This window comes from Aotus nancymaae, unplaced genomic scaffold (genome assembly GCF_030222135.1).
Source record: "Aotus nancymaae isolate 86718 unplaced genomic scaffold, 86718_ANA_hifiasm-v0.15.2.pri h1tg000040l, whole genome shotgun sequence".
In the NCBI taxonomy this organism is placed as follows: Eukaryota; Metazoa; Chordata; class Mammalia; order Primates; family Aotidae; genus Aotus; species Aotus nancymaae.
In genome coordinates, this window is record NW_026988454.1 from 122,478,992 (window position 1) to 122,499,042 (window position 20,051).

Sequence of the window (20,051 nt, forward strand, 5' to 3'; positions counted from 1 at the left end):
TATTATATGTAATAAATTATTGTTAACTATAGTCACCCCATTCTGCTACTGAACACTGGATCTTATTCCTTCTAACTATATTTTTGTACCCTTTAACACATCCCCTCTTTATCCCCTCCCTCCCCACTGCCCTTCCCAGCCTCTGAAAACCGTTATTCTGTTCTTTATCTACATGAGTTAATTTTTTTTTAGCTCCCATGTGTGAGTGACAACATGTGATATTTGTCTTTTTGTGCCTGGCTTATTTCACTTAGCATGATATCCTCCATTTCTACATATGTTATTGCAAATGACAGAATTTCAGTATGGAGATACTTCAGAAAACTAAAACTAGAACTTCTGTACAATCCAGCGATCCTACTGCTGGGTATATATCCAAAAGAAAGGAAATTAGCATATGGAAGAGGTATCTGCACTCCCATATTTATTGCAGCACTATTCACAACAGCCAAGATACGAAATCAACCTAAGTGTCCATCAACAGATGAATGGATAAAGAAAATGTGGTATATGTACACAGTGGAATATTATTCAGCCATAGACAAGAATGAAGTCCTTTTATATCTTTATCACTATCCCCTATTCTTTTCCTGATCTTTGCTCAGGTAATATGTAGCTTTGGTTTGTCCATATCCCCATGTCTAACCCTGTCAGAGACAACTCACCCTCAATGGAGCCATCTTCAGTGGCAAAATGATTGGTAGCAGTGAAGCAGACTTTGGCATTTATTTGGCATAATTAATACAAGCTAGGTTTGTAGCTAGAACTCCTTTCTATCTCCTTGGAATGAGCTATCAAATCCTCTCCCAAAACCAGTGAGAAGACAGTTGAACTGAGAACTATCAGCTCTGGAATACCGATTTCCATGGATCTACCACCAGGAAGCCAGGATTCACCAACTGGGGTATTTTTCATCCACCTCACTATTTCCAGCTTGGTATCAGAGGATGCATTCCCATTGTGTCGCATCCCCCAAGCCTTGTTTCTAGTAAATTTTCTGGAATAATACTGTGCTGTTGCATGCGTCTGTTATTTTTGCCCCTAGTTACAGCACCAGGCTCCCGTCCCACTCCTGGGGCACACCTCCCATTGCTGTCCCAGTTATTTGGAAACAACCAGCATTTCCATGCCCTGGGTTAGGTTTGCTCTTGTTTCTAATATCCCACTCTTCTTTTCTCCCAACTTTCCTACAACCAGTACCATCGAGGTATAGTTTCTAGCCCATTACTAGAACCTACTGCTGACAGGAACATGTTCATAATTTTTTTTTTACAAAGATTATTTGAGAATAATGAGAACATCTTAATCATACTCAATGTATAAATGATGAACTTATTTTTAAAAACAGTTAAACATAACATAATCATAAAAATATTGAAGAACAGTGAGGTTAGCTCGGGTCACTGGTTTCTTTTTTCACCAGGAGATGATAAATGTTCTTGAGCCAAAGATAACTAGCTGGTCAAAAGTTTCAGGACTGCTGATCCATTCCCCTCCCTCCTTCTCTCCCTTCCCTCCAACCTTTCCTTCCTTTTCGTCTCTTTAGTCTTCTTATGTATGTTACGAAGTAGTTGCAGAAGCCCTGCAGAGGAGTTCATCATTAAGCTATCTATATATAGCATGAGTGTTTTTCATGTCAATAAATATACCACTTCGCCATCACTTAAATTGCTGCTTAACTGTGTACATAGCTATGCCATAATTAACTTAACTAATCTTCAAATATGGCACATTCTGATTCCTTCCCAACTTTTTTTGCTGTTACAAGGCATGGTAGGCCATGGCCTTGCTAAGATCTAAACACCTGCTTTTCAGCTATTTCCTGCTTCTTCATCCACCTATTTGCCTCCTCAGTGAATGCTTGCAGGTGTGGGTTCTCCCTTTTAGAAACACATCTCCCAATATGGGATTCAAATACACCGAGTAACTTTGTTATAGTATGGTAAGTATCGTGCTTCAAAACTTGGATTTTATCTGTTTGCTTGCTGTGTGACCTTGGACAAATATGTAATATCTCTGTGCTTCGGTTTCCTCACCTATGATATGGGGATAATAATAGTACTTATCTCACAGGATTGTTGTAAGAATTAAGGAAATGATGTATGCAAATAGCACAGAAGTGTCCAGCATTTAGTGCATGCTCAATGTTGGCTGTCGTTAATGATGAGACACTTGCTTTATCTTTTTATTCATGCTATTAAACCTGAATTTTTATGGAAATATGGCTACAGAGAGAACTTTTTTTTTTGGCAAGGAATGTAAGGGGCAGAGAGGGGAGTACAGTGGTCTCAAGAGGGTAAAGCACACATTAGGAAATACGATCAGTTCTAATTATGTGGCCAGGTATCACAATTTCTAATATGAGGGAGTTGCTGAACCAGGACACAGGCTGTCAGAGGTGTTTCATTAGCAGTCAATTTGGCTGAGATCTGTATGGTCACCAAACATCAAACCATCACCTACCATCAGCGAGGTCGTGTGTTCCCACACACTTAAATTATTACGATATTTCTTGTTACTGAATGGTGTACATGTATTTTCTCTTTCCCCTAGCATTCTTTTTTCTTCCTTCTTTCCTTCTAGTGTAAGTAGAGAATAAGGAAAGTTCTTATTGACTTGGGCTTGTCCTAAAAAATAGACTTTATTATACTTACTTGACCTCCTTAGCAAGCCTTTTCTGTAAACAGTTTTCCACTGTTCAGCAGAGTTCTGGCAGCTGCGAGACCCCTCAGTGGGAGCAGGGACTAGGTATAAACTTGGAAACTATTTTAGGAGATAGGAAAATGTGGGGAATTCGGGGTCATTTGTTCACTCTCAACTACTAGAGGAGTACAACGAAAACATCTGAATTAAGGATTTTTCTGCATTTTAATTATTAGACCAAATCCTTGCTTGATAAGAAAATAAATCCAATGATAAATCAAATATATGAAGGAAAGACCAGGCATGTTTCTTATCTCTGTGTTCTCAAGTGCTGAAAGCAAAATTGCACGTCAAAATGCTGATCTTCATTCTTAATCATGTACTAGACTAATGGAGCCCCAGAAAGAGTAAAGCCATCAGTTCTTTTACTTAAGCAGAAATTCTTGCCCATTCCTTTGGATCACGTCACTGGTCCTCCTTGTATCCTACACTGTTACTGTGTGGGACAAGAGCCTTGGAGGAATAGCCAAAGCCCAGGGCACGTGAGTAATCTGCGAGCGGTCCAGCTCATCAGCAGGCTTGTATCTTACGAGGTTTTCTTCCGACCCAGGAGTCCACTTCATCCTTCATTCAGAAAACGTTTCCTAGAATATATTCTTGCGATTAAACTACACAGAAGAAGTTGTTTTCTAAAGAAAAAGCAAGAAGAAAGAATTGGTTAACCATTACTTCCAATTCAATGTTGTCTGCTAAAAATTTTATGGACACTGGAAATCACAGAGTGCTTTCACTCTAGAAAATGAGTGTCCATTCTAGAACCCATGGTGATTTTCAAAATTTCAAAATTTCTTCCATGTATTCAGGGAAAATACAAGTAGAGAAACATTACTATTTTTTAAGCCTCATTAAGTCAGCATTGTAGATCAAGGCCTCCTCATGGGTTACAGACAAAAGTAGCAACTGTATGACTGTGTCACCTCAGTGTCCATCAAGACAGAAATAGTACATCCATAGTATGGAATCTTATAGAGTCATTAGAAATGAAATACCTCTACTGGATATGCACTGATGGGGAAGCTCATCTGTCATAATTTCTTTAGAAATATAATGGTGCAAAACATTATTCAGAGTGTGATCTCATTTTTGTAAAAACGTAAAACCAAAATGTATAAATGAATATGTAGGTATAGGTATCTGCTGCTTCATTAAGAATAAGAATAATATATTTCAACTGTTAATAGTGGATTACCCAAGATATCGAAATTTTTTTTTAAATGGCGGGGGGATGGTGGCAAGGGAGTGGGAGGTGTTTTCACTTTTTAATTTATTCACATCTGCATTGTTTGGAATTTTGTTCATAAGCATGTATTTTCATAATAATTTACATAATTTTTAAAAAAATGTATCAGGAATAAATCTCTCTGTATATCTGGTGGTTTGAAGCTCTATTCCAAAAGGAAACACAAAGTCAATCAGCAAATAGTGCAAATGACAAGTATCTCTTCCCCTGAAGAAACTCCTTTAAAATTACAGTATAAATTGTCTCCCACTTGCAAATATACAGCTGATACACGTCACAGATTACAAGAGGTAAAAATGAAATCCAAGGCTGTTGTATGATAGAAATCATTACATCTTATTTGAGTGGCCTGATAATAGCAAAAGGGAAGCATGTATATACAGCTTTAAAAGATGCCAAAAGTAATAGTCCTAGGAAGGTATGCTGCCTCTGTATTATGATACCTAACATCATACATACTGATTGTCATCCTTACACCTTCCTTTTTAAGAGTTCCATCTCAACATAGAGGACAACCATTTCCATGGCAATGAATCCAGTAACTAGTGAACATATTTGTATTGAGAACCTAATGTTAGGGGTACGAGAAGCACAAAGACAAATGAGAGCCAAGAATTTCCCTCTGAGATGAAGTACTAGAATGCTACACGAGCACACAGTGCTGTGAATAAAGTAGAACTTTTTTTTTTTTTTTAGACAGGGTCTTATTCTTTTGCTCAGGTTGGACTGCAGTGGTGTGATCTCAGCTCACTGCAACCTCTGCCTCCTGGGTTCAGGTGATTCTCCTGCCTCAGCCTCCTGAGTAGATGGGATTACAGGCATGTGCCACCTTGCCTAGCTAGTTTTTGTGTTGTTAGTAGAGACAGGGTTTCACCATGTTGGCCATGCTGGTCTTGAACTTCTGACCTTAAGTGATCTGCCCGCCTCAGCCTCCCAGAGTGCTGGGATTACAAGCGTGAGCCATCGCACCCAGCCAAACTAAGACTTTAGAATAGAGTGATTGGTCCCTCCAAAGGGAGGTGTTTTGTTTTCTATTTTGTTTTGTTTTAGGACAGGAAAAACAAAATGATTGTAAGCAGAGAGGAAAGAATCAGTATAGAGAGGAGATGAAGAGGTGATTAAGGGAAAAGAGGTATTTAATTAGATATGCCCTGGAAGAAGCAGAGAGAGAGCCCAGGAGAGAGACTGGCCTTAGAAAGAGGAAGGATATTATCCAGAATCTACAGAAGCAGGAAGAGGGCCTGAGCAGTGAGGCAAAAGAGGAGGAAACAAAAGAGTCTGTGTGACTTTCTCCATCTGGTGAGACGTGATTTTACTGACAGATTGTAAAAGAGTAGTGGTAGGTTTGGGGGCTATAGAAAGATTTGGAATAGGCACTGTGAAGAATGGAACATCACCCGGAATGATCAAAAAGATAGTGGGGCATCACTGAGGGGCCAACTGAGGCAGAGTAGCTTGAATTTTTAGTGAAATTAATTTTAAAAATATTCTTGTTACTTTTTCTAGTAAATGCAGCAGCCAGGCACAGGGGCATAGAAATTCAGAGTGGCTAAAATGGATTGAGTGTAGAAATCAGATGATTCCTATAATGAAAGCTTCATATGAAAATTCACTGGAAATTAGTCAAATAATTGCTTCATTACAGATTTCACTTTGTCAATTTTCCCTTAATTTTTATAGTCAAATATGTACTTCTATAAAGAGGTGGAACTATCCTGTACTTTAAATGTTAACCAACCAGGTAATGCCATTAGAATTTCTAAAGCGTCTAGCTCACAGTTGCTTCTTATACATTATGTATTTTTAGGCTGGAAAAACTAATAACATCCTTTCTGGAAGACCAGGATCCAGAGAGTAGATTAGAGGTTGGCGCTGATATGCGTAAAATTCATCACTGTTTTCATCATTTAAAGGTAAACTTAAATGTTTCCCCAATGAAGCCATTTTCAGCCATGTTCAAGCTGCAAAAAAGCTTTTCTAGTTGACCAATACTTGGAAGGTTAGGATCCAGCATTGTATGCTCAGAAAATGGTACAGTCTTTGAACCAATAGTCTGATTATCATTGAATTTCTTCAGAGATTATATCTTACTTGCCAATAAAGGCCATGAACTTCTAATTCTTTTGCCAGGAACCTCTACCTTCTGCATAGAATAGTTCCATATTTTAAAAAATATATTTTCCTCCCTGAGGGGAGCATCACACACTGGGGTCTGTTGGGGGGAACAGGGGAGGGACAGTGTGGGGTAGGGAGGTTGGGGAGGGTAACATGGGGAGAAATGCCAGCTATAGGGACGGGGGGATGGAGGCAGCAAACCACATTGTCATGTATGTACCTGTGCAACAATCCTTCATGATCTGCACATGTACCCCAGAACCTAAAGTGCAACAAAATATAATTATATATATGTATATATTTCAAGCTATATCAAGAGCATTGCATTCTGCATTTTTTCAACAGTTTGATATACCCATATGATATTTCAGTTTTTCTCTGCCTTAGGTTTTAATTTTCACGATGAGGGGCTGGGAATATCATCACTTTTACTTCTAGCTGGCTTGTATTTTTGCATACTTCATTAATATAATAAACATTTGTTGTGAGTTACTAAGGGCCAGGTATAGATAAGGCAGAGTTTAATAAGCAAGTCATGGAGAAGACAGATGTTGTAAAGAATAATCACAATACATGATAAGTACTAGAATAAAAGTGTGAATTAAGTGGAATGATATATAGAGAAAGGGAAAGGAGTCCAAGAGGAGATAATGTTGAGTAGGAATTTCCCAAGTTAGGGAAGGAGAGAGAAGATACAAGGGGGTTGAGGGGGATGGGGAAGGAAGAGGAAAAAGAAGGCAGGTAGAAGGGAGAAAACATGCCAAGCCAAAAAAGCAACTTCATCACAAAGACATTGCACCTCCATCAGGCAGGTCACACATGCCTGATGTGTGCAGGGAATGGTTAAAGGAAAAACAGTCAAAGAAACAAAGAAATCTGGACTAGAGATATGGATGCTAAGCTCTTATTTCATTTAACAGAAACTATTGAATGACAAGAAGATCCTTGGAAACAATACAGTCTCCTCTGAAAGCAAAGACCAAGACTGTCAAGAACCATTAAAAGAGGAAGAATATAGAAAGCTACAAGATATTCTAAAGCAGAGAGATAATGAAATCAGTATCCTTTCTAAAATGATGAAGAAACTTCCTCTCTCCTGGTTTGAAAGGGGTAAACAACAGTCTTTCCTGAGCCGCATGGCTGAGCTCCCTACCTAGCTTCTAATTCACATTGCTTCTTTCCATTGAGAAGTCAAGTGTTCCTTCAGCAAAGTACTGCAACTAGTGAAAAAGTGTTTCTATAAAAGAAAAAAAAATGTGTTTGTTTTCAGCCTGACATGGTTACTCTTGCAAGGAACATTTTAGTTTATTTTAAAGTATGAGCTTTTTTACACCATCTTTTAACATTAATTTTTAAAAATACATTGTCTGGCTCCTCTGTTTGTTCTTTTTGTTTTAGCCCCGAGCCAGTAAGTTAGCTGGTTGGTTATCTTTAGCGAGCTGACCGGACACCAGGCTGACCACAGCCTCACCGTGGCCCAGAATTTGTGGCTGGTGCGTGGGTGAAACTCAAATGATGGCTGAAAAACGACAAATGGTATTTAGCTTATGAAGAGCAGAGATTGATTTAAATTTAACTTCTTATTTAAAAGCCAGATCTACTGCTGTGAGTTCCACTTACAAATGTTCCCAAATTCGGAAGTGAGTATAGATGAATGTTCAAGATAGAATTCTTTTTTTTTTTTTTTTTTTTTTTTTTTAGCTAAACTGATCAGTACCATATAAGATAGAATTCTTATTGGCTCCAGGAGGCAGTGTATTTTGGGTGCTGAGAGTGGTAGTAGCTCATGGGAGCATGTGCTGCCTCTAGTTGTAGACTAAATGGTTACTTCTAAGGAGCCCCTGTCAGGCTGGTTGGACCTCAGGCCTCCCAGATCATTATTCAGTATTGTTTCTCATTTTATCTTTCAAGCTTCTTGTAAAAAGATTTTGACATTTTCATTGCTTTTGCAGAATTTAAACATGCACAAGAAATCCTTTCTGTCCGTTCTTTACAAACAGATATTTTTGTTCATTTAAAAAAATTACTAAGAGACACTTTCGCTTCAGCTATATATGCAAAATGCATGCAAATAGTCTACACAAAGGAAACCCAGTAATAAAGAGGTAAAAACAAACCAAATGTGAGGTAGGCTGCTGCCTGATTAACTTCGGTCTCTGATTTTACTTGAGTATTAGCAGACCCTGTGTGTCAGATTCAAGTGAGTTTTAACTGCCTTGTTATCTGGCCAGGAGCAGTGGGTTGAGCTGAGAATTACGCCCACCCCAACGCAAGCCTTCGTCCGTCAGTGCTGCCCACGGTGTTGTCACCCTTGCATTCCCTTTCCTTCCTCTTACACCGTCCATCTCCAAGCATGCTCTCCGCCTGGACCTCAGTCCTGGCCCCAGCCCCGGTCTGAGATCTGCTTCTTTTCCTGGCCTTGATCCTAGTCTAGGATCTTCTCCTTTAATTGCTCCTACCAGCTTCTTAATCCCCGTCTGGGCTTACGAATGTCTGCACATATAGGAGGGATGAAACGAGATATGACAGAGAAAAAACAGTCCAAGCTTGTTCCTATATGTTTATTTTAAAAAGAGAGTGAAAGGGAGATATCCATCACCTCCCCTCCTTCACTGTGGTGACTCCAGGCATCGCTGTTCATGTGGGGCTACCCTAGATTCTTTACTGACTGTCAGCAATTCAAACAGCACTCCCTCTATCTGAGACGCTTATTCAAAATGATGGGGAGTCAGACTGGAAAGAATACTGCACTTCAATTCATACCTGGATTGAAATCCTAGCTCTTCATTTATTAGCTGTGTACCTACTCAATGAAGTTGCTTTTTACTCTTCAGGAGCAGAAGCATAAGACCTGCCGAGAAAAGCCCATGAGTGGCTGGGCATGGTGGCTCACGCCTGTAATCTCAGGACTTTGGGAGGCCGAGGCAGGTGGATCATGAGGTCAAGAGATCAAGACCATCCTGGCCAACATGGTGAAACCCCGTCTCTATTAAAAATATAAAAATTAGCTGGGAGTAAGCTGTAGTCCCAGCTTACTCGGGAGACTGAGTCAGGAGAATCACTTGAGCCCGGGAGGTGGAAGTTGAAGTGAGCTGAGATCATGCCACCGCCCTCCAGCATGGTGACAGAGTGAGACTCCATCTAAAAAAAAAGAAAAAAGAAAAAAGAAAAGCCCATAAGTGCTTTGAGCACTACCAAGTGTGATGTAATTGAAATTATGACTATGACGACAATGAGTAAGCTCAGAAGAAGGAAGAATAGCAGCTAAGATTCAATCATCCCAAAGCTGTGCTTATCAAAGATCAACGACCAAGAAAGACTCCTGAAGTTTCACAGTTACGCGGAGTCGGATGGGAGGATGTTTTCATGTCTTTCTTTGTAGAATCCAGAAGGCTAAGACTGTGACACAACAAATGGGAAAGATCTAGCTTCTAGGAAATAAAAAAGCAATTATAATTGAGTTTAACACAAGACAGTCATGCACCCAAATGATTGTGAACAACATCAGATCTTCTTGGAAAGGGAGTGAAAATGATGTCCTGTCAGTGACAACCTTAGTTTGAACGACGTTCACACACCCCTTCACAAAATATATGACAGCAGGATTCATTACCCTGCAAAGTGCTTGGCACCAAGGCCACTCCCGTAAATGGGAGTGGGGAGGACAAGAAGGCAGGGGAAAGGTGAGAAGAAGGAAGGCAGCACGGAAGATAGATTCATATTGTGATCTTTATGACAGGTACGTCAGAATGCATCATTATTCTCATGAAAATCTTCAAGGGCCTTCGCATGATACTTAGAATGAAACCAAACTCCTTGCTCTGGTTTACAAGGCCCTGGGGGATCTTGCCCTGCCCACCCCCAACATCATTTCTCACGCCTCATCCCATGTGTGCTCTGCTTCAGTCACAGTTACCTTCTTTTTGTTCCTCTAACACGAGGTTCCTCAGCTTTGGCACTATCGACATTTGCAGCTGGATAATCCTCATTGCGGGATCTGTCCTGTGCATTGTATGATGTGGGATCACAGGATTGCAGTATTATGAGCCACCGCTGGGCCTGTTTCCTCTTTAGGGATTTCACCATTTCCTCTGCGTAGATGCTCTTCTTCTGGCTGGTTATTCTAATGGATCAGATCTCAGCTTAAAGATCACTCTTAGGCCTTTTGTAGCACCCAATGTAGAGCAGCCACCCAGTCACCCTTGAGCTTCTTCAAATTAGATATCTGGCACTCTGACATTGTGTGTGTGTGCGTGTGCATGCACACATGTGTGAGATCTCTTTCCCCAGTAAGACATCTGCTTCATGAGAGCAAGAAACTAGTCTGCCTTGTCATTGCTCTATACCCATGCCTAGAACAGGGCCTGGCATCTATAGCTCAAGCTTCAGCAAATATCACTGACTGAGTGAGCAAATGGATATTGCCATTGCAGTGTGTGAACCAGTGGAAGGGTATGATGACATTGGTAATCAGTTCCATACAAAGAGGAGCAGCGCATTGGGCCAGAGCCCTCATCTTCTCTGTCGTGTTAATGCTTAGACACTAAGAAGCTGTGAACATTTTTGGTAAGTACATGTTGTTTTGGGGCAAGGAATGGAAGCCACATCAGAGAGAGAAAAACTGATTATGCTCCCAGAAATCACCAAGTGGGAGTTAAAGCTGAGGAGGAAGGTGAATGTCGAATGACTTCCACGCTGCTTGCCCAAGAATAAATATAATCTGGGTACCTCTCCCCCTTTCTAAGTAGCAGTGTTCTCTCCCACACCATCGCACATTTAGACTCCCATTTTAATGAGCCTTCTCTAGGGATGCTAAGGCATTGAATTCATCTTACCACATATGCAATTAGAGTTCTGAGATTCTCAATAGGGATTCTAGTCATTCCTTTTAGCAGATTGGACAAAAATCTCTTAGAGTTCTAGGCATCTTGAGCCCAGAATGAACGCAAAGTAGGGTAGAGGGGAGTGGTTTTATCCTTTATCATCAATGGTCCAGACATATCTCAATGGCCTCCAAAAGGTGCATTTTAAAATGATATGTCTGTGCTAATAATTCACTTCTTTTCAGTTCCATTTGAGAACAAAAACTAGTGGCTGAAAAAGCCCTCATCTGAAGGTACTCTACATAAGCATGTGTTGAGCTTGGAGTGCTCTGACTGCACCTTTGTCACTGCACTGGCCACCAGGAGGAAGATGGCTGATCTGCCAGCTGGGTGAGTTTCACCATTCTCCCTCTCTGCTCTTCTGCTGCCTCCTGAGCAGCAGGGGGCTGATATGTATACATAGGCTATGTAAGTAAATTCACCTTTTATCTGGGAAAATGTTTACATAGTCTATTGTCTGCTGCTATTCAGCCTTCATTTGACTTTTTATAAGCACTTTCATAACATTGTTAAGATGTACCTGGTTTAAACTCAGAACATTTTAAAGTCCTTGGGTTTGCTAATTTTTCATATAATGGTGCTATATTGAAAGAAAGCCTCCTAAATTCTCCATAACTATATATAGGGCTTCAGGAAATTGAAGCCTTCCTTCAGTGAGTCTTTGCCACATGATAAATAGCAAATGTTAGGCACGTTAATGACACTTGGGACATTCATGTTTTGATTACTATAAGCTAGCATCAGTCATTAAATCCTTAAGTCAACTTTCAGATATCCTGGTCAACATGTTAAAAAAAGAAAAGAAGAAAGTTCAGGAGGTTCTCTACTTGCCTGCCAAGGATAGACGTGAATTCAGACACTCCCAGAGCCCACCCTTCCCCCCGGGAAACCCAGAAGAAGGCCAAAGAATGCCACTATCCTCAGCTCCCTCGCAGGCCCAGGACTTCAGCACTTTGGGGTACAGATCCAGTTTGCTCCACCAGAAAACAGGTCAGTTGACTAAATTTCCAATATTTCTCATTGTCTGTAATGGATTTCAGTGTAGCACCCTTTAGTCTTAAATGTATCAGGATGAAAGCTCAAACAATTTCTTTGTTAGAATTATTTTTCATAACTATAAATTCTCTTAAATACCAGTTTCCCAAACTGATGACTGAACTGAGAGCAACCAAGTATGATTCTTTTTTTTTTTTACTTTAGGTTCTGGGGTACATGTGAAGGTTGTTGCATAGGTGCATACACAACCAGGTGGTTTGCTGCCTCTATTCCCAAGTATGAATTTTCACAGAATTCAGCAGTATAATAGATGGGTTCAGGGAAAGAGTAAAAAAGTTAACTTTAGCGAAATGGAACAAAAACCTTTCTCTGATATGGGAGGGAAAGAATAAGATCAGATATTGCTGATGTGATGATGATGCAGTGTTTATTTCTAAATCCAAATGAGCTACCTGCAGGAAAACTATTTAAAAAATTACCACAATGTTAAATGACAATAAATTAAGAAAATTTTGTCAGATAATAGCATTTGGCGGGGTTGGGCTAACTCAGAGCCACCTTTCCTGTTTCCAGCTTTTGAATGGTGTGGCAGTCCTGCTACTACAGACTGTGCTGGGAGCCCAAGTTCATTCATGTATGTTTCTGTTAGGCCATCAGAGCATGATGTGCACACAGGTGGCTGATGCCTTTCCCTTAAAGACATTGAGGAATCAGACCTATGGAATGTACTGGAACAAATGGGCAAAGCCCTTACCTTTTTGGCAACCGAAGTTGAAATTTTTTGTATAAAGATGTGTGGAATGGTCTACCTGACACTCGTGGTTTTCTGAAGGATTCAGTCTGGGAATAATTAAGCAGTGTGGTGCTCATTAAGAAGCACATATTTTAGTTAAGGCAAGATTGAGAAGCATGGAAATATATATTGTGACATTACATTTCTTTATCTCTTAATTCCATATCTCTTTGCTTTGAATATTTTTTTCAGCAACACAGTAGAACGAACTCAAAATCCCAGGAAACCAAAAATGCTATTTACCATTTATCATGATGGCAGTGGAATTATTAATGAAGATCAATAATTCCTCCCTGTGGTAGTTTTCTATACATCTTTGCTGGTTGGGGAAAAAAAAGTGGCCATTTGGATTGCTGAATTCATTAATTTATTCATTCATTTATTCATTCCTCTTTCATTCGATGAATGTTTATAGAGTGCATGCTTTATCCTAGGCATAGTGCTAATTAGTATTATAATAGCCACAGCTTACATAGCCCCTATATACATCAGGTACTATTCTAAGTTCTCTGCCTGGATTAACTCATTTAATCTTTATCCTATAAGTTCTTGTTTTATTTCATATTACAGAGGAAAGCATACACGGGCAAATGCAGACTCTGACCTCAGAGTATGTACAGACTGACAGGGAAGAGAACACTTTGGGAGGCCAAGGCGGGCAGATCACCTGAGGTCGGGAGTTCTGACCAATATGGAGAAGCCCCATCTCTAATAAAAATACAAAATTAGCCAGGTGTGGTGGCACATACTTGTAATTTCAGCTTCTCTGGAGGCTGGGGCAGGAGAATCGCTTGTATCCAGGAGGTGGAGGTTGCAGTGAGCCGAGATCGCACCATTGCACTTCAGCCTGGTCAACAAAAGCGAAACTCGGTCTCAAAAAAAAAAAAAAGAACAATCAATTACAAAAGTACACGTCTATATTACTGAGAAAGCACATACTAAGAACCCAACTTCCAGTAAAAACTAGAAAAGTTCCAAAAGGGGAGTAAAGGTAGAGATGTGGCTAGAAGGAATACTGCAAGCAGAAAGAATCAGTGGCTTGAATAGCTTTCCAGGCCTTTGTGGTGGAAAGGAGCATTTTAGGAAGTACAAAAGCCAGGTCTGGTTAGGATCTGGAGAGTGAGAGGCTGGGAAGACAGGTTGATTGACATGGGCAGAAGGGATTAGCAGAGGACACTAAGACTGCATGACCAGTTAGGAGGCCATGGCAGCAGGCCAGGCTAAAGGATGGGGATGATGAGAGAGAGGCAGGGGCATCAGAAGCATTTATGAGGTCAAGTGGACAGAGATCGGTGGCAGATTGGATGTTGCAGGTAAGGGTGAGGATTGGCCCCCAAGTGTCTGGGTGGCCGGCGAGGCTTTTCATGGAGATAAGGAACAGTGAATGCCTTTCCTGGCCCCACAATTTCCCCAATTGACATTGTTGGCTCTAGAGAGCATGGGATTGGCATCTCTGCTGAAATAAAATCAGTACTCATGTTAGAGCCTTATGGCTCATGATAGAGGGAGCTATGTTTAATGGCCTTTTCCAAAGACACACACTATTATACTCATGCAGAAATGGCCTCAGATATCACTGCCCAGCCCCTTGTTGTGTGCCAGACCTTTTCTATTTCTATGTCTTCTTGCCCACACCATCTCCCTTGTCATAATTCTTCTTCCCCACAGCATCTTATAATCACTCTCCTTCCTTATAATTATAGTCAAGGCTTTGAGTAACTCTTTTCCTCCCTTGATATTGCTATTGAGACAGACTGTAGTTTTGTTTGGAGGATGAAATAAGTTTACTTGAATAGAAAATCACTGAAAAAATAATGGAAATTTTTTGTAAAGACCAAGTACAAATGAGGTTAAAGGTTTGGAGAAGAGCCTTCTATTTGAAAAGGTTTTTTAGTTGTTTTAACTGTCATTGGATGTAGTTCTACCAATGTAAACAGAGGTGGCTCGCAAATGGACTGATAATGATCTAACCATTTGGGGAAGGGATTCATTGGGGATTGATTTTTCTTTTTTTTTTTGGCAAAACTACATATAGGATGAAAATTGTTGTGGATGAATCATGGCGGCAAAGCAACAGGTAATGGGATAGTTCATTACAATGTTTAAGATTTTAGGAGCTGATCAGGCTTTTATTACTGCATTATTTTATATACAAGAAGCTTATATAAACTAAACCAAAACAAAAAAAAATTCAATACGTATGTTGTTTTGAAAGTAATTCCGCCTATGTCAGTGTTATCATTTTCTATTAACTGTCCCCAGGACTGCTTCTAATGAAGAAAGTAAGTAAATCTGACCATCTCTGAAACTGTTGTGAAACTGTCTCCCCTTTGACAACCCTCTCCCATCTCCCATTCACCTCCACTTTACCACTTTACACTGAAAATAACTCCCTTCGAATTAGAAAATGAAACCAAATTCATGGTCCCCTAGAGAGCCCTGCAGAGTCATTGCACAAGCAGCCTGACAAGGCCAAGGAAGGTTAGGAACTTGGGGCTTTTTGTTGTTGTTTTGGAGTTTAAATGTCTGTTTTTGTTTCATTGAAATAATGAGGGGGATTGTTCAGCTCCGTAGTTTGGAAAGAGTTGTATTGTTCGCGTTAAAATAGGAGGAGTTTTAAGGTTGAGTTTTTTTTAAAAAAATTCTGTTTTAGTTTTTCCGACTGCCTGTTCTAAATAGTCACCTGGAACCAGTCAGTATTCCGAAAGCCCTGCTGACTCACCGCCTCCTTTAACTCTTTGAGATGCCAACAGAACCCACTCATCACAGATGATGCCACTGGCATTTTAAAAGGTGAAATGAAAGCCAAAGCTGTAGCTTGGAGGCTCCAAACCCTTATCTCCTACACTACGAGAATTTGTTGAGTCCCTGCTGTGTAGGGCCTTAGTAAAGGCCCGGGTACATGTTGTAGGCAATGCCAAGGTGAACTAAGAATGGGTCTCTGGTTTGGGAGGCTTACATTTAAACAGTGGAGGCTGGCTTTGTATCCAAAAAGCAGAAACTAAAATAACAAGTGCTCTAAGCAGGAATTGGAAAAAATACTGTGGGAATTCAAAGGAGAAGGGGAGGATTTAATAAGTAGATTGAGAAAAGCATTTCAGAGCAAGTGACAGGAAAGTTAAATCTCAAAGGATGGGCAGAATTTGGACATTCAAAGATGGAAGAAAGAACATTTCATAACATTCCAGTCTTAAAGAATAATTTGAATATTTGTATGTCTTCTTTAGAGAAATGTCTATCAGGTCACCCATTTTTTTTCTTTCATATATATTTATATTATTGCACTTTACGGTCTGGGGTACATGTGCAGAACATGCAGGATTGTTGCATAGGTACATACATGGCAAGGTGGTTTGCTGCCTCCATCACTGTCACCTATATCTGGCATTTCTCCCCATGTTATCCCTCCCCAACTCCCTACCCCTTGCTGTCCCTCCCCTATTTCCCCCCAACAGACCCCTGTGCGTGATGCTCCCCTCCCTGTGTCCATGTGTTCTCATTGTTCAACATCCACCTAGGAGTGAGAACATGTGGTGTTTGATTTTCTGTTCTTGTATCAGTTTGCTGAGAATGATGGTTTCCAGATTCATCCAGGTCCCTACAAAGGACGTGAACTCATCATTTTTTAATGGCTGCATAGTATTCCATGGTGTATATGCACCACATTTTCCTTGTCCAGTCTATCATCAATGGGCATTTGGGTTGGTTCCTGGTCTTTGCTTTTGTAAACAGGGCCTCAGTGAACATATGTGTGCGTGTGTCTTTACAGTAGAACAATTTATAATCCTTTGGATATATACCCAGTAATGGGATTGCTGGGTTAAATGGAATTTCTAGGTCCCTGAGGAATTGCCACACTTCCACAATGGTTGAACTAATTTGCACTCTCACCAACAGTGTAAAAGTGATCCTATTTCTCCACATCCTCCCCAGCATCTGCTGTCTCCAGATTTTTTAATGATCGCCATTCTAACTGGCATGAGATGGTATCTCAAAGTGGTTTTGATTTGCATTTCTCTAATGACCAGTGATGATGAGCATTTTTTTCATATGTTTGTTGGCCTCATATATGTCTTCTTTTGAAAAGTGTCTGTTCATATCCTTTGCATACTTTTGAATGGGTTTGTTTGTTTCTTGTAAATCTGTTTTAGTTCTTTGTAGATTCTGGATATTAGCCCTTTGTCAGATGGGTAGATTGCAAAAATTTTTTCCCATCCTGTTGGTTGCCGATTCACTCTAATGATTGTTTCTTTTGCTCTGCAGAAGTTCTGGAGTTTAATTAGATCCCATTTGTCTATTTTGGCTTTTGTTGTCAATGCTTTTGGTGTTTTAGTCATGAAGTCCTTGCCTATGCCTATGTCCTGAATGGTTTTGCCTAGGTTTTCTTGTAGAGTTTTTATGGTGTTAGGTCTTATATTTAAGTCTCTAATCCATCTAGAGTTAATTTTAGTGTAAGGTGTCAGGAATGGATCCAGTTTCTGCTTTCTGCACATGGCTAGCCAGTTTTCCCAACACCATTTATTAAACAGGGAATCCTTTCCCCATTGCTTGTTTTTGTCAGATTTGTCAAAGATCAGATGGTTGTAGATGTGTGACATTGCCTCTGAGGCCTCTGTTCTGTTCCACTGGTTTATATCTCTGTTGGTACCAGTACCATGCTGTTTTGATTACTGTAGCCTTGTAGTATAGTTTGAAGTCAGGTAGCATGATGCCTCCAGCTTTGTTCTTTTTGCTTAGAATTGACTTGGCTATGTGGGCTCTCTTTTGGTTCTGTATGAAGTTTAAGGTGGTTTTCTCCAGTTCTGTGAAGAGAGTCATAGGTAGCTTGACGGGGATAGTGTTGAATCTGTAAATTACTTTGGGCAGTATGGCCATTTTCATGATATTGATTCTTCCTAACCATGAGCATGGAATGTTTTTCCATCTGTTTGTGTCCTCTCTTATTTCATTGAGCAGTGGTTTGTAGTTCTCCTTGAAGAGGTCCTTTACATCCTTTGTTAGTTGTATTCCTAGGTATTTTGTTCTCTTTGTAGCAATTGTGAATGACAGTCATTCTTGATTTGGCTCTCTTTAAATTCGTTATTGGTGTATAGGAATGCTTGTGATTTCTGCACGTTGATTTTGTATCCTGAGACTTTGCTGAAGTAGCTTATCAGTCTCATGAGGTTTTCGGCTGAGACAATGGGAACTTCTAAATATATAATCAAGTCATCTGCAAATAGAGACAATTTGACTTCCTTCTTTCCTAATTGAACACCCTTTATTTCTTTTTCTTACCTGATTGCTCTGGCCAGAACTTCCAATACTATGTTGAATAGGAGTGGTGAGAGAGGGCATCCTTGTCTAGTGCCAGATTTCAAAGGGAATGCTTCCAGTTTGGGCCCATTCAGTATGATATTGGCTGTTGGTTTGTTATAAATAGCTTTTATTATTTTGAGATACATTCCGTCGATACCTAGTTTATTGAGAGTTTTTAGCATAAAGGGCTGTTGAATTTTCTCAAAGGCCTTCTCTGTATCTATTGAGATAATCATGTGGTTTTTGTCTTTGGTTCTGTTAATGTGTTGGATTACGTTTGTAGGCTTGTGTGTGTTGAACCCGTCTTGCATCCTTGGGATGAAGCCTACTTTATAGTGATGGATGAGCTTTTTGATGTGCTGTTGCAATCGGTTTGCCAGTATTTTATTGAAGATTTTTGCATCTATGTTCATCGTGGATATTGGCCTGAAGTTTTCTTTTCTTGTTGAGTCTCTGCTGGATTTTGTTATCAGGATGATATTGGTCTCATTAAATGATTTGGGAAGGATTCCCTCTTTTTGGATTGTTTGGAATGGTTTCAGGAGTGGTACCAGCTCCTCTTTGTATGTCTGGTAGAATTCGGCTGTGAACCCATCTGGACCTGGGCTTTTTTTGGTTGGTAGTCTGTTAATTGCTGCCTCAACTTTAGCCCTTGCTATTGGTCTATTCAGGGTTTTGACTTCTTCCTGCTTTAGGCGTAGGAGGGTGCAATTGTCCAGGAATTCATCCATTTCTTCCAGGTTTACTGGTTTATATGCATAGAGTTGTTTGTAATAATCTCTGATGGCAGTTTGTATTTCTATGGAATCTGTGGTGATATCCCCTTTATCGTTTTTTATTGTATCTATTTGATTCTTCTCTCTTTTCTTTTTTATTAATCTAGCTAGCAGCCTACCTATTTTGTTGATCTTTTCAAAAAAACCATCTCTTGGATTTATTAATTTTTTTGAAGGGTTTTTGTGTCTCTATCTCCTTCAGTTCTGCTCTGATCTTAGTTATTTCTTGTCTTCTGCTAGCTTTTGAGTTTTTTTGACCTTGCTCATGTAGCTCTTTCAATTTTCACAATAGGGTGTCGATTTTAGGTCTTTCCTTGCTTTTCATGTGGGCACTTATTGCTATAAATTTTCCTCTAGACACTGCTTTAAATGTGTCCCAGAGATTCTGGTACATTGTATCTTCGTTCTTGTTGGTTTTGAAGAACATCTTTATTTCTGCCTTCGTTTCATTTTTTATCTAGTCATCATTCAAGAGCAGTTGTTCAGATTCCATGAAGTTGTGCAGTTCTGAGTTTCTTAATCCTGAGTTCTAATTTGATTGCAATGTGGTCTGAGAGACTGTTTGTTATGATTTCCATTCTTTTACATTTGCTGAGGAGTGATTTACTTCCAATTATATGGTCAGTTTTAGAGTGGGTGTGATGTGGTGCTGAGAAGAATGTGTATTCTGTGAATTTGGGGTGGAGAGTTCTGTAAATGTCTATTAGGATTGCTTAGTCCGGGTCTGAGTTCAAGTCCTGGATATCCTTGTTAATTTTCTGTCTCGTTGATCTGTCTAATATTGACAGTGGAGTGTTAAAGTCTCCCATTATTATTGTGTGGGAGTCTAAGTCTCTTTGTAGGTCATTAAGAACTTGCTTTATGTATTTGGGTGCTCCTGTATTGGGTGCATATATATTTAGGATCGTTAGCTCTTCTTGTTGCATTGTTTCTTTTACCATTATGTAATGCCCTTCTTTGTCTCTTTTGATCTTTGTTGGTTTAAAGTCTATTTTATCAAAGCCTAGGATTGCAACTCAAGCTTTTTTTTTGCTCTCCATTTGCTTGGTAGATCTTTCTCCATCGCTTTATTTTGAGTCTATGTGTATCCTTGCATGTGACATGGGTTTCCTGGGTACAGCACACCAATGGGTCTTGACTTTTTATCCAATTTTCCAGTCTGTGTCTTTTGATTGAGGCATTTAGCCCATTTACATTTAAAGTTAATATTGTTATGTGTGAATTTGATCCTGCCATTTTGATGCCAG

General features: G+C 39.8%; 1 protein-coding gene across 1 annotated transcript in view; it reads left to right on the plus strand.

Annotated features, from left to right (window-relative positions):
- Positions 1-20,051, plus strand: part of KIF6 (kinesin family member 6) — a 383,773-nt gene that overhangs the window by 173,609 nt on the left and 190,113 nt on the right. The window contains exons 11-13 of the mRNA XM_064360441.1: positions 5,751-5,856; positions 6,979-7,117; positions 11,713-11,931. Coding sequence (XP_064216511.1) covers positions 5,751-5,856; positions 6,979-7,117; positions 11,713-11,931 — 464 coding nt within the window. The remainder of the gene's footprint in view (positions 1-5,750; positions 5,857-6,978; positions 7,118-11,712; positions 11,932-20,051) is intronic.